At 43.4% G+C, this 13,393-nt stretch overlaps 1 protein-coding gene across 2 annotated transcripts in view; it reads left to right on the top strand.

Annotated features, from left to right (window-relative positions):
• The window catches only part of ELMO1 (engulfment and cell motility 1), a 553,192-nt gene extending 540,850 nt beyond the window's left edge, over positions 1-12,342 (top strand). For both annotated transcript variants that reach the window (XM_068549306.1, XM_068549305.1), the window contains exons 22-23: positions 5,258-5,335; positions 11,184-12,342. In XM_068549306.1, the coding sequence (XP_068405407.1) occupies positions 5,258-5,335; positions 11,184-11,384 (279 nt within the window). In that variant the 3' untranslated portion in view covers positions 11,385-12,342. The remainder of the gene's footprint in view (positions 1-5,257; positions 5,336-11,183) is intronic.
• The last annotated feature ends 1,051 nt before the right edge of the window (positions 12,343-13,393 follow it).

Raw genomic sequence — 13,393 nt, 5'->3', positions numbered from 1 at the left:
AGACACTTGTTAATAGCAAGATGTTGGTAACTGATAGTACTTCTCACTCATTCAACATCTGGCATGCCAGTCATGGTCTAAGGCTTGCTCATAGGGTCATTCACTCAGTGAGCATTAGAGCACCTGAGATAGGATGGACTCTGGGCACAGAGTGATGAACAGGCAGACATGACCCTGTCCTCCTGGAGCTTAGAGTCCAACGTGTTTAAAAGAGGTTGGTGCAACAGACAAATTTCTGTGGACACAAGAAGTGTTGGCTTCTTCACAGAGAGATTAGGAAATGTCTAACACTTGAAAAGAATTATCATGGGTGAATGCAAATTCAATTGGAAGAATTTGACTTTCAAGGATTAAGGATTCTAAATTTAAACTCTGTGGTTCATAAAATAAAGTTGATTTGTCGCCGTATCTTTGAAAGTGGGCATTCCTGGTACTTATCCCACTGATTTGGGCCTTAAGAGTTAAACAGCTAACATGTAATCACCAGAGGGAAGATATGACCAGATCTCAGTGAAACAGATAGGAATATATTTGACATGAAAGAAGCTTGAATCTCATTATATCCAGAGCCCAGCTTTTATTTTTCCAGTATGATTCATGTACCTGAAATAAGCAGATTATACTAGAAGCTGATGTTCTAGCATCAGCTTGAAAAGCCTGATCTTAACCAAAAAGCCTTTTATTCAGATTTACTTCATTCACCATTCATACTCATAATGTATTGAGTATCTTCTTTATACCAGGCCTGTGCCGGGTGCTGGGAATCCAAAGATAAATACGACCTGGCGCCTGTCCTTGGGTGTCTGACAGATATAAGACTTAAGTATCAACATGAAATTACAATCCAGTGTTGCCTATGCCCCAGTAAATTTAAATACCAGGAGAGCCTGGGAGACTTGAGAAAGCTTGTGGAGGAAATGATGTCTGAGCTGGCTTTTGAAAAGGAGAAGTGAGGGGAAGACTTTCTAGGAGGAGGAAACAATATGTGAAAAAGCACGTGGGGCCTTTTGACATCTAAAAGTGCATCCTCTGATTGAGAAACATTGAATTCAGAGTACATGATTGGTGGGGACAGAGAGAAGAAAATGGGTTAGAGAACTAGTGCCTGATCATGCTAAGATAGCTGGGGACCAGAACATTATAACTGCTTACAGAAGGCAAGATCCTATCTTATTATACACTATATGAATGACTGATTTTGCCTTCTAAAATGTAAACTCAAACTCATAGATACACAGGTGAGCAGCAATGCTTCATAGCTATGAAAACTAGTTCTCTGGCTATATTTAGCACACACACATGCCAAGTTAGATCCTACACCTTTCATCAAAATTCTTTGACCTCAAGATGACGTGGATAGATGGTGGAGAGCCAACATAATTAAAGTGAATGCCAGGCGAGATGCCCAAATGAGGCAAGTCACCCAAGGCAACGTAAGGAATGGTGGCCAATGCTATACACCGAAAATGTGTTGTATAAAACTCTACTCTCATATTCAGTCAACCCATCATTTGACCCCTGGAAGATGGCAATCCCCAAACCAAGGCACCATCATGCCCAGAATTTCTCTGAGCATCCCCTGACCCCACATGCCTTGTCTCTAGTCCCAGGGCCAGATGGTTGAATATGGGGTCAGAGGCCATAGGATCAGTTCCTCCCGTATCCTCTAACCCCAGAACTCACTTATCCCAGGCCTTCCTCCACATGGTGAGGTGGGAGATGTGCATTAGTGGAACAGAGGATGGAAATAAACTGCTCCTGGACATGATTTTCCACTGACTTAACTCCAGAGGGAATAAAAGACCTTAGGTAGTGAGTAGCAAAGCCCCAGAGCATCAGATGTCTAAGAAAGTGTTGTGGTGTGTGACAAGAAGCCCCTGAGGGGGACACTGCCCCAGATCTGTGACTGCTGACTCCACCATCTCCTGGCACCTCTCTCCCTCACAGACAGTTTGGACAGGTGGCAGCTTCTGGGGTGTTAGCCTGAGAGGTCACCGCTCCCAGCTCCTCAGTCTGCCTGCTCGAAGTGCTAGAGAGCTGACCTCCACCAATGCCTCAATGACAGCCGGCCAGGGACGTCAATAAAACTCATTGTAAGTGATAGCAGCCTTTAACGCAGGCATGCGGGTCAGAGAAGTAATTCCTCCAACCCCTCCCAGGCAGCTTTGGTGAAATTAAAGTGGGGAATGATATTCTCACGAATTTCCTATTTCCTCCCTGTGTTTATCAGAAATCTAGGTCATGACAGCTCCGCTCATTCACATCTTCACTGGTAAATGCCTTAGAAGGGCAAAACCCAAAGTTTGCAGGCCCCCTCCTTTTTCTTCCTGCTCCCTGCCCTGCAGAAGAGAAAGTGTCACAAAGGACAACCAGGCTGACACTCTGGTCTCAAGTGACTTCAGCATCTAGTCAAGAGGCCACGTCTGGGCTCTGGTGATGCCCACACCTGCTGTCGTAAGCAAGGGGATGGATTAGCCATGTGCCTGCCCTAAGCAAAGTGACAGGCATGGTCCAACGTCAGCCGGCAATCCATTGTCAGTTTCACCTTTTCCTATTGACCTCCGAAGGTCACGTGGTGCTGCTGTAATGTACTGACTGGGTGTCCAGAAGCAAAGCCTGTCCTCTCCTTTCTCTCCAGTCTCTCAAGTATGAGTCAAAGACTTTTCCTAATGAATGACACTAAGATTAGTAAAGAAATCATCATTTATATCAGTGTTTCTCATCTAAGAACAATCTTTATGAATTTATGAGATTAGAGCTTAACATTTTGTTGAAAAAGTTTTCACTTTTTTAAAAGAAAATAATCACCTGTGATCCTAGCACCTTAACATAATTATTTTCATTTCACAATTTGCTTCCAGTTTCCAACCACAGGAAGACATTGTTCATAATTGTGATTTGTATGTATATAGTGTTCATTTCTCTTGCTTTTTTCCACTTAAGATCAGATTTTCATAATTATACTGAATGCCTGGCTGCATGTATTTCTCTGGGTTGCTAATTTGTGATTTTTTTGATGGTTTACCCAAAGAAGGGAGGACATTTATTTAGTTTCTCATATTATGTTCTTACAGATAACGATATATACAGCTTTTGCTTCCTTTTGAATTTTCTTTAGGAATAACCCCAGGAGTGGGACCCCTGGTTCTTGATATGGCTTGCCTTACTGACTTTTTTAAAAGGATGACACCAATTATGGTACCACTACTAGGGCCCATGACCATTTTCATTACAAACTAAAAGACCCAAAAGAGATGCCAAACTTATGGGAAAATTGTTTTTGCTTGTTTGTTTTGGCGAATTCTTTTTTAATATTATTGATCTTAACTGGGAAGGCTTGAATGGAATCCTAAGGAAGAAAAAAATGAAAAATACAGGGACTTCCCTGGTGGTGCAGGGGTTAAGAATCCACCTGCCAATGCAGGGGACACGGGTTCGATCCCTGGTCTGGGAAGATCCCACATGCCGCGGAGCAACTAAGCCCGTGCACCACACTCCGGAGGCTACGCTCTAGAGCCCACAAGCCACAACTACTGAGCCTGTGTGCCACAACTAATGAAGCCCGCGTGCCTAGAGCCTGTGCTCTGCAACAAGAGAAGCCACTGCGATGAGAAGCCGCGCACTGCAACGAAGAGTAGCCCAGGCTCGCCGCAACTAGAGAAAGCCCACGTGCAGCAACGAAGACCAAACACAACCAAAAATAAATTAAAAAAAAAATGAAAAATGCAGAGGGGGGTAGTTTTGCAGAACAGATCCCATTCTATGACTCAGCATTCTTTCCTTCACTTGTTTCTATTTCTGGTAGGGCGAGGATGCCCTAAGAGTATGAGATACTGGTAGGTCTCGGCTCAGAACAAGAGCTGCTTTCCCTTAATGATGGGACAGCTAGAGGTGAGCCAGACACAAATGAAATCCATGAGAGCCACAAATAGCCTGATGGTTGGCTGTGTCAGGAGAGGCATCCAGCTAATGCTGGGCCTTTGGAGTTCACTTGGAAGAATTCTTTCTCATCTGAAATTCTGAAATCTGAAGGCATTGACTTCATCTTTCTGCCTGCTGTCCTTCTTTCTGGGGGCATTATTGCTGTGACTTACTGGCCAAAGGCAAATCCTCTGACAGATGTTGAGGTAGAGAATGATGTGGAGAGATCTACCTCCCTAAGAAAGAACGCCTGTGGGTAGTTACTGAGAGTGCAGCTCCCAGATCATAGCACAAGAGAAAGGGGCAGTCATCAGTGGTGCCTAATAGACACAGAGAAGGAAGGCTAGCACGTGTGTTACGGTGATGCAGGGCACCGATGTGGACTCACTTGGCTCTTCCCTCCAAATTAGGAGTTGTTAGGGTGTTGAGATGTGCAATGACTCTCGTCTTCCATAGGTTGTACCCTGCTGTCAGTCCAATAGAATAATCATAGTATCCAATATTGCACAGTACATACAATTTGAGAAGCATATATTAACATACACATTAGGCATGACACTGAGTGTCTCGGCCAAGGTCATTCAGCTACAATGAAATGACAGTGTCACTTAGTCCTTGGTCCTGGGGGTCTGTCTCATAGTCTGTATTATGAATGAACCCAGACATTCGAATGAACACTCACCAATGAATGAACCCAGCTATTCTGCCACTTGGGCCCATGCTCTCCTTTATACCCTGCAGCCACTATAGGATAAAACTAGGTTTTGTGTAGCCTTTGCTCTACAGTAGTTCAGAGGTCAAAGGGCAGATGTGTTACCTACAGATAATGGGTTCATCCAGAAGCCTCATTACCTCCTACGTAGCTTCCATGTTTTAGCAAGTTTATACCCCTACGGACACCTGTCTGTTTGGAAATGATAGAAGATAGAGCAGCCCATAATGCTGCTGATTGGGAAAGAGTTTACTGTTTTTCATGGTCTCCCTGGGAGGGAGATGCTGAAGATAGGAGAGTAGCACAGCTTTGGGGATAGGTGGCCTTGGACAGCTCACTTAACCTCTCTGAGCTCCTTCGCATAAAAGGGGAATGACAACACTTGCTCCATGCGCTGTCTTGAGAATTAAATGAGATGGTTCGTGCGGACCCCCCCTGAACAGAGAGAAGGAAATGTGCTGTGAACCTTGAAAAACATGCTTCTTCCTCCCGTCAGCCTCACTGCTGCGCCTCTTGCCTGGACACGCTGTAGGCACTATTCCATGTTCAATCTGCAGCCATTTGTGACTACAAAACAGATGTGTCAACTTTCCTCAATGTGGTGTTTTCTCTAATCTCTCTTAGGAGGTGCTTGAACTTGCTTTCTCGATCTTGTATGACTCAAACTGCCAGCTGAACTTCATAGCTCCTGACAAGCATGAGGTAAGGGTCTCAGTGGGGTTAATTTATGAGAGAATGTCATATTTTCTCAAGAAAAACAAGCAGGTAAAAAATATTGGAAAGAAAGAAATTTCATTTTTTAAAAAAGTCTACCTGAGAAAAATCACGAGCAAAGGTACATCTTGTTGACTTGGAATAGAATGGAAACCTCTCAAAAAACTGCAAGTTGTAACAGATTCAACTTCTTCTTAGCTTGATCAAGAGTTTATGGTAAGGACTTCCCTGGCAGTCCAGTGGTTAAGACTCCGCGCTTCCAATGCAGTGGGTGTGGGTTCGATCCCTGATTGGGGAACTAAGATCCCACATGCCACACGGCGTGGCCAAAAAATAAATAAATAAACAAAAACTTAAAAAATAAAAATAAAGAGTTTATGATAAAGAAGAAGAATGTACAAATGCTTCATACTCAGTAAGGGCATAATTGTTAACCCAGAGGAAGTATCAGCCCTGGCTTATAGCTTTGGTTTTCCTTGAATATTTAGCTTTGGGTCAGAATTTTCCGATGATAAACTTATTTCTATTCTTTAAAACATTTGATGAAGTAGGTTTTTTACCATGTTTCTTTAAGTTATTTTAAGAGGTTTAGGGCTGTCTCTGCTGTTGGAATTTTATTTTTGAGATGCTTTTATTCCTTTTGACATCTTGTTATATGTATAATTTGTTTCTCTTCTTGAAACATGCTGTCAGCTATATTTAAAATATTTAGCATAAATCCAGGAAAATGCATTTGTAAGATGAAGTAGCAGCTCTGGTTGATTTAACTTTTTCTCTTGTAAACTAGAACCCAACATCATGCTTGAAACTCTTATTTTTAGATGATACCATTCAAATTTTTGTTGTGCATGTGGTTACATAAAAAGCTTTCAGAAAGGAAGGAACATTTTAATAGAATTTGAATTTTGTTCCCCATTTCCCCTGGGAGACTTAGCTCATTTAGAAGTTATTCTGTATTTGGTTTTCACTGGTTTGAAGCTTTTGAATAAAATTGTACATCCCAAAGAGAGAAGAAAGATTATATGCAAATCCTGCATTTAGAGTGGTGCTTAAATATAATTCTGTGTTACTTGACATTTCGTTCACAGAAGGGGATGACTTTGTCTTCATCTTCCTGAAAATAGACATTGTGTCCTACCATTTCTCTTTTTAAATAAAATTGTGGTTGTACACAGGCCACCGTATTCAAGATATATACGGATGTATAGGAAACTACTTAAAATGGTAGAACTGTGGATGCTATTTAAATCTATACAACGCTGTTTTTCCCAGTGTACATTAATTCCAGATAAGGATAAATGTTCTGGGACTGCCAAATTTTTATTCATATCTGCCATTTTTTACTGATGTAGTGAGGAGAAAAATGCCATACACTTGTGAATACTTTTAATTTCTTCAGACCACTTCCGTATCTATTACCTCATTTTATTTGCATAATCGCTCCATAAAATGGAAAGTTCTATCACAGATATCCTTGTTTATCAAAGGAGGAGAGAGAGGCCTACCGAAATTGAATAACTCGACAATAGTACTGATAATAGGAATTATAACCAGAATACTCTGTACCAGGGACCATTCAATGCTTTATGTGCTTCACTTCTCTTAATCCTCATTCTGTAATTCTTAAGGAACAAACTAATGTTATTCCCATTTTATAAAAAAGGGAAGTGAGGCACAAGAGAGGTTAAGAAACTTGTCCAAGACGAAACAAGCAGTAAGTGATAGAGCTTGGATTTAAACCATGGGGGTCTTGTTCCAGAAACACTTTCTCTTTGGCCCCTGCACTGTGTAGCTTGGAAGGAAGAAAGCAGGACCTGAACTCATGACTTCCTGCCAGTGCCCATCCCCCAGCTTCAGCAATTATCAGCTCGTGGCCAATTAGGTTTCACCTATACCCTCACTCACACCCAGCTGCCACAACACCCCAGATTATTTTCGAAGCTCATCCAGATATCATATCATTTTATTTGTAAATATTCCCATGTGCATCTCTAAGTAATAAAGAGTCCACTTGGAAACATAACTATCATACCATGATCACACCCAATTTTGTAACGTTTTAATACCACGATTTGCAGTCAGTTTTCAGATTTCTCCAACTGTCTCATTTCTGGTTTTCTTTTTTTCTTTTATACTTTGTTCAGATCAGAATCCAAATAAGATCCATACATAACAATTGGTTCACGTGTTTCTTCAGTCTCCTTGAATCTATAGGTTCCTCTCTCCTTCTCTCATGAACATGTGCATGTGTTTTTTCTCCTTGCAATTTATTCATTGAAAAAACCAGCTCATCTGTTTGGTAGCATAGCCAATAGTCTAGATTTTGCTGATTTTAATTCTGTGTATTAGTTTCCTTGGTTGCTGTAACAAATTACCACAAATTTAGTGGCTTAAAGCAACGTAAATGTATTATCTTACAATTCTGGAGATCAGAAGTCGGATTCAGGTCTTTCTGGGCTAAACTCAAGGTATCGACAGAGCTGAACTCCTTTCTGGACTAGGGGATAATCCATTTCCTCACCCCTTCCACTTCTAGAGTCACCCGCACTCCTTGGCTCATTCCTCACCTCCATCCGTCTCAGTAACGGCGGGTTGAGCCCTCACACCGCATCATTCTGACCGCCTCTTCCATACTCAAATCTCCCTCTCTCTCACTCCTGTTCTGTTTCCCTCTTCCACTTTTAAGGACCTTTGTGATTACATTGGGCCCACCTAGATAATCCCAGATAAAAATCCCTGTTTTAAGATTAGATGGTTAGCAGTCTTAATTCCCTTCACCATGTAACCTAACATACTCACGGGTTCCAGGGATTAGGACATGGTCTTATTTAAAAGGAGGGTACTATTCTGCCTACCATAACCTGCTCTATCATTTCACGTGTTTATCTGCATCCTGTATTTCCTATTAAGTGATAGTTAGACGATTCATCAAATTCAGGCTCTACTTTAAGCAGCAGTTGTGTTGTATTCTTCCATGATGTCTGGTTGTCTCTCTTTTTTTTTTTAAACTTTGGGTATTTATTTATTTATTTATTTATGGCTGTGTTGGGTCTTCGTTTCTGTGCGAGGGCTTTCTCTAGTTGTGGCAGGTGGGGGCCACTCTTCATCGCGGTGCGCGGGCCTCTCATTATCGCGGCCTCTCTTGTTGCGGAGCACAGGCTTCAGACGCGCAGGCTCAGTAATTGTGGCTCACGGGCCCAGCTGCTCCGCGGCATGTGGGATCTTCCCAGACCAGGGCTCGAAGCCGTGTCCCCTGCATTGGCAGGCAGATTCTCAACCACTGCGCCACCGGGGAAGCCCTGGTTGTCTCTCTTTTGGAAATGTTTGCAGCCATTGATGATTATCGCCTAGATTCTTGGATCTATTAGACTTTGGAAAAGGTTGATATTCCAATTCTATTATAGTTACGTAAAGAGAAACTGGCCTCATCAACTCTTTGGTTACCCTGAGGTTAAACAGTGTACATATGATAGTCAGGATAATGCTTGATTCTCTTTACCAGTTTTCAAAATCATGAGCATCTTCAAAGGAGGCCAGTGAAGGATTTTTGGTGTTTGGGTATCATTATGAAGTTATGGGTTTAACGTATTTGCATATCAATAGGTTGCAGTTGTTGTCATTATCAGTGTCCAAATTATCTTATCTAGAGAAAGAAGGAACACCTTCTGGTTAGCTTCTGAATTCTATTGACAGATGTCTTTGGCAGCTTTCAGGCATTCTGGCATGACAAGATATTCCAGGTTCATCTTGTACATTTCCTACCTTTTCTCTGTGGAGCTTTGGCTCCTTTTGCTATTTAGCAACCAGAATCTGGACATTAGGTGTGCCTGTCACTGCTGGGTTGGTCATTATTTTCAGGTTTTTTGTAGACAGAGCTTGGAGTTATGTTTTTTTCAAGATAAAATACACTGTAAGTTCATATTGATACTTCCAACTCAGATTCAGTACTACAGAGTTTTTATTTATTGGTTGAGGTATTTTTTTAATAAAATTTTCTGTACTTGCTGCCTCTCGAAAGAAAAGCACCACAGAAGTGTTCCTGTGGGTTAAATTAATCTGTACTAGGAAGCTAGCCAGGACTGGGAAAGCTGTGTACAAAGAGCAGTAATCCCCAGCACGTAGGGATTTACAATGAAACAGTGCCAGAGCTGAAAGGGGCCTTAAAGAACATGGGGTTCAGTGGTGCCCATATCTGGAGGTACATCAGAATTAGCTAGAAGCTTTTCCAAATAAAATTTCCTGACCCAAGATCCATAAGATCAGGATCTGCAGGGTAGGACCTGGGTATCTATTTTTATTAAAGTTATTTATGAGGAAACGAATGTTTCAATGTGTTCGGAATCTATCTAAGGTATTCATGAGGACACTAATACTTCCAGAAATCCTGTAGCACTCAACTGATGTTTAGATAGGTTAAATGCTTTGGCTGAGATCACATAGCCATGGCAGAACCAAAGCTGTACGGTTCAGGGCTGCACTACTCAGACATGGGCCTCGTAATACACCCATGGTACACCTCCTTGGCTTAAAAAGTGGTGCCACCAATGTGCATCATGGTATATTTCTATCACCTCACTATGACTTAAGATTTGTGTAGTGCTTGCCCTCTTGTAGTACTTTTATGTTGAGATCTGCTATCACATTCTGGAACATAGCCCAGGTAACCACAGTGCAAAGGACAAGCTAAGTAGGGTCTGGAATTGCAGCTTGACCCAGTGAGGGCAAGAGAGGGGGGAATCTAGAGCATGTTCTAGAAGGAAGACCAGTCCCACAGGAAAAGCAGAGAAATTGCTATCGAAGAAGTCCTATATAGGACTAGGACATCCTAAAAGGTGAGCAAGCAGAGCATCCAGAATGCACGCAGTTTTCTGAGATGCTGGCAGCAGAGGCTAGTTCTTCCACCAGGTATCATGGCTCTAATACCAGGTCAGGGCAGGGTTTCAGCCTCTGGAGGGAAACTGACAAGAGCAAGGCAGGTCCTCAGATAAACGAAGCACAGTTCATAGTCTACTGGAGAGGCAAAGGGCATGATTAATTTTAATGAGAGGGGAAGAACCAAATTCTTGGTTGGGTACTATGGAGTGCTTTCCAAAACAGGTGATGTCCCCAGACACCAGGCTCCAGAGAGCTTCCTGGAGGAGAAAAACCTTGGAACCTGGAGACCCAGGCAGAAAGGGTCCCTAGACCGGCAGCCAAGCCACCTTCTGTTAAGATCACCCAATAATTTTAGCCACTTTGCCCACCAGACATTGAGCAGCACTCAGATATTTCCTAGACATTTTGCTAAGAAATGCGAAGGTGGGTCTACCATTGGGCTGTCATTGTGAGTGCTGGGAATCAGACAGGATAGGCAGAGATTAGCTACTAGACTGGGAACCACGGAGTGAGGAAAGAAGCAAGCCTGACCTGATATTGAGTCCAGGATTGTTGGGATTTATTCTACCAATACCTTAAACTCATTGACTCACTGGTGGGATGTTAGAGATACTATGTTGCACAGGCACGAAAACCCAAACCCTCCTGCTGCGCCACAGGGAGGCATCATGCGCCCAGAAGAGTGCAGGCGCTGGAAGCAGATTGCGTAAGTTCAAATCCCACCCACTACACGTACTACCAAGTGACTTAATTTCTCACCACCTCAGTTCCCTCATCTGTAAAACAGAGATGCTACCAGAAGTGTCAACTTTATAGAGATGCTGTGCATATTAAATGGTGATGCAGGCAAAGCACTTAGCACAGAGCCTAGCCCATGCTGAGTGACCAGTAAGTGTTAGCTATTGTTACTCCTCTTGTTATCGTCATCAGTAGTTCTCATTGTCACCTCCCTTCCCACCAGTACTGTATCTGGACAGATGGGCTGAATGCGCTGCTGGGGAAAGACATGATGAGTGACCTGACGAGGAATGACTTGGACACGCTGCTCAGCATGGAAATCAAGCTCCGCCTCCTGGACCTGGAAAATATTCAGATCCCCGACGCACCTCCACCCATCCCCAAGGAGCCCAGCAACTATGACTTTGTCTATGACTGTAACTGAAGCGCCCGGGGCCCAGAAGCTCCCCCTCCAAAACTGGAAGAGCTAGCTAACAGGAGAGAAGAATGAAAACGCTCCCATGCCTTGGAATCCGCCGTGGTAGAGGAAAGCTGTGGTCCACATTTCCTTTGGCCCCAGCGCCTCTAGCCCCGGCGTCTTCCTGCCCCTCCCTGGCGTCCTGCTCACCGCCCTGATTCCGTTTCTAGACTCCGTTGCTTTAGGTCACCTCCCGTTGCTGCAGCCTAAGGTGGGAGAAAAGCAAAACCCACCGCCAGTAAGAGAGCCAAAGGGCCCTTCCATCTTCATCCCAGCAGGCAAGCCCTCCCCTCCTGGAGGCTGAAAGCCAGCAGCACCAGACCGCCCCCAAACCTACAGCCAGACCCAGGGGTGTGCCCGAGGCCTGTGTCTGGAAGAAACAGTCGAGCTGCTTGAGGAGACCAAACACCTCCTCATTCCCCTGCTGTCTAGAGTCCGCTCACATCACCATGTGAATTGAAATCTGCTTCCAAACCCCCTCCCTCCCGCATCCCGGCCTTTGCCTGCCCTGTTCCTCTCTGGTCCCAAGAGCAGCAGAGGCAGCTTCTTCCTAGTTCTCGCCAGCGCTGGGTCTCCAGACACAGTCCGTGGGTCCCGTGGCCACTTCACGTCCGCCCTGTGACTGTGACCACCCTTCCTGCCTCCCAGCTAGTCTTGGCTTTCCTGTCCCCGCCCCAGCCCAGACCTGCCGTCTTCATTGCCACACACCCTTCCAGCCCCTTAGCTGAAAGCACAAATGGTGAAATCAGTCACCTTGCTCCATCTCTAATGTACTAAATCTAAAAGCCTCGATGACAGGCAGTTGCTATCTAAGGGTTTGGTGGTCCTTCTCCTGGTGTTTCTGCTGAACACAGGTTTCCACAGGATGGTCAGATATCCAAGTTTACATCGTTGTAATTATTACAGGTATTGACAGTTTGCAAGGGTTCAGGGTTGTTGGTTTGGTGGGGGGTGGGGGTGGGTTATGGTTTTTTTTGGTTCTTTTTTTCTTTGTTTTTGTACAAAAGAGTCTAACATTTTTTGCCAAACAGATATATATTTAATGAAAAGAAAAGATACATAAAGGTGTGTACTTTCCAGGGTTTTTTTTTTTTTTTTTAATTATTTGAATCCTAAACCTCTTCCTGAGAATAACATTCCCCTAAACATGCTGTGGAATAAAATTAATCGTGATGAGTTGTGGGGCTGGTGTTTTGATTTGGTAATTTAGGTTCTTGCTGCTCAGGCATCAGCGTCACCTGTGAGCTTGTTGGAAATGCAGACTCTTAAACCTCACCCCAGCCCTGCAGAATCAGGTGATGCACGTGCACATTAAAGTTTGAAAAACACTGGCCTAGGGGACTCCTGACCATTGCTGGGTCACCATAGGCTCTGCACATCAGTAAAGAATGATACTTCTAAGAAGACCATCTCAAGTCATCTAAAAAAATCAGACCCACTATGTAATAATATGATCTATTCATTTTACACTCTTGCCTCCTGACAGTGACTTTCTCTTTTATTTTTTCTTCCTTACCATTATATAATTTATGGAACTGACCAAATGAAACACATCACACTTTGAAGGAGTACAGTTAGCAAAGGAAAAGAATGCAGACCCATAGACCAGAAATCAGTCAAGCCAGAACTAAATGAATCTAACTATGAATTAATGAAATATGGGTAAGAGTCCAGCAAAGGATTTTTCTGAGGTTAGTTCCACTGGAGGCATATCTGGATCATAAACTCCAAGAGCTGGAAGGGATATCAGAAAGGTCCCAGTGATGCAGCATTTACAGCACAAGCCACTCTCGACTCTCAATAGAAGTGTTAGATGCCCTCAGGTCACTGCTGTTTATTGTTACCCAGATGTGCAATTACAAATTGACCTGGGTTGAGATGACATTACAGGAAAAAAAAAAAAAGACCTCCTTTATAATCCATAGTAATTCCCAAGCGATTATGCTCTACATCAGCGCACTCACACCTGCGTGTCA

This window comes from Eschrichtius robustus, chromosome 8, assembly GCF_028021215.1.
Source record: "Eschrichtius robustus isolate mEscRob2 chromosome 8, mEscRob2.pri, whole genome shotgun sequence".
NCBI lineage: Eukaryota > Metazoa > Chordata > Mammalia > Artiodactyla > Eschrichtiidae > Eschrichtius > Eschrichtius robustus.
This window is presented reverse-complemented; position numbering and strand designations above follow the sequence as displayed.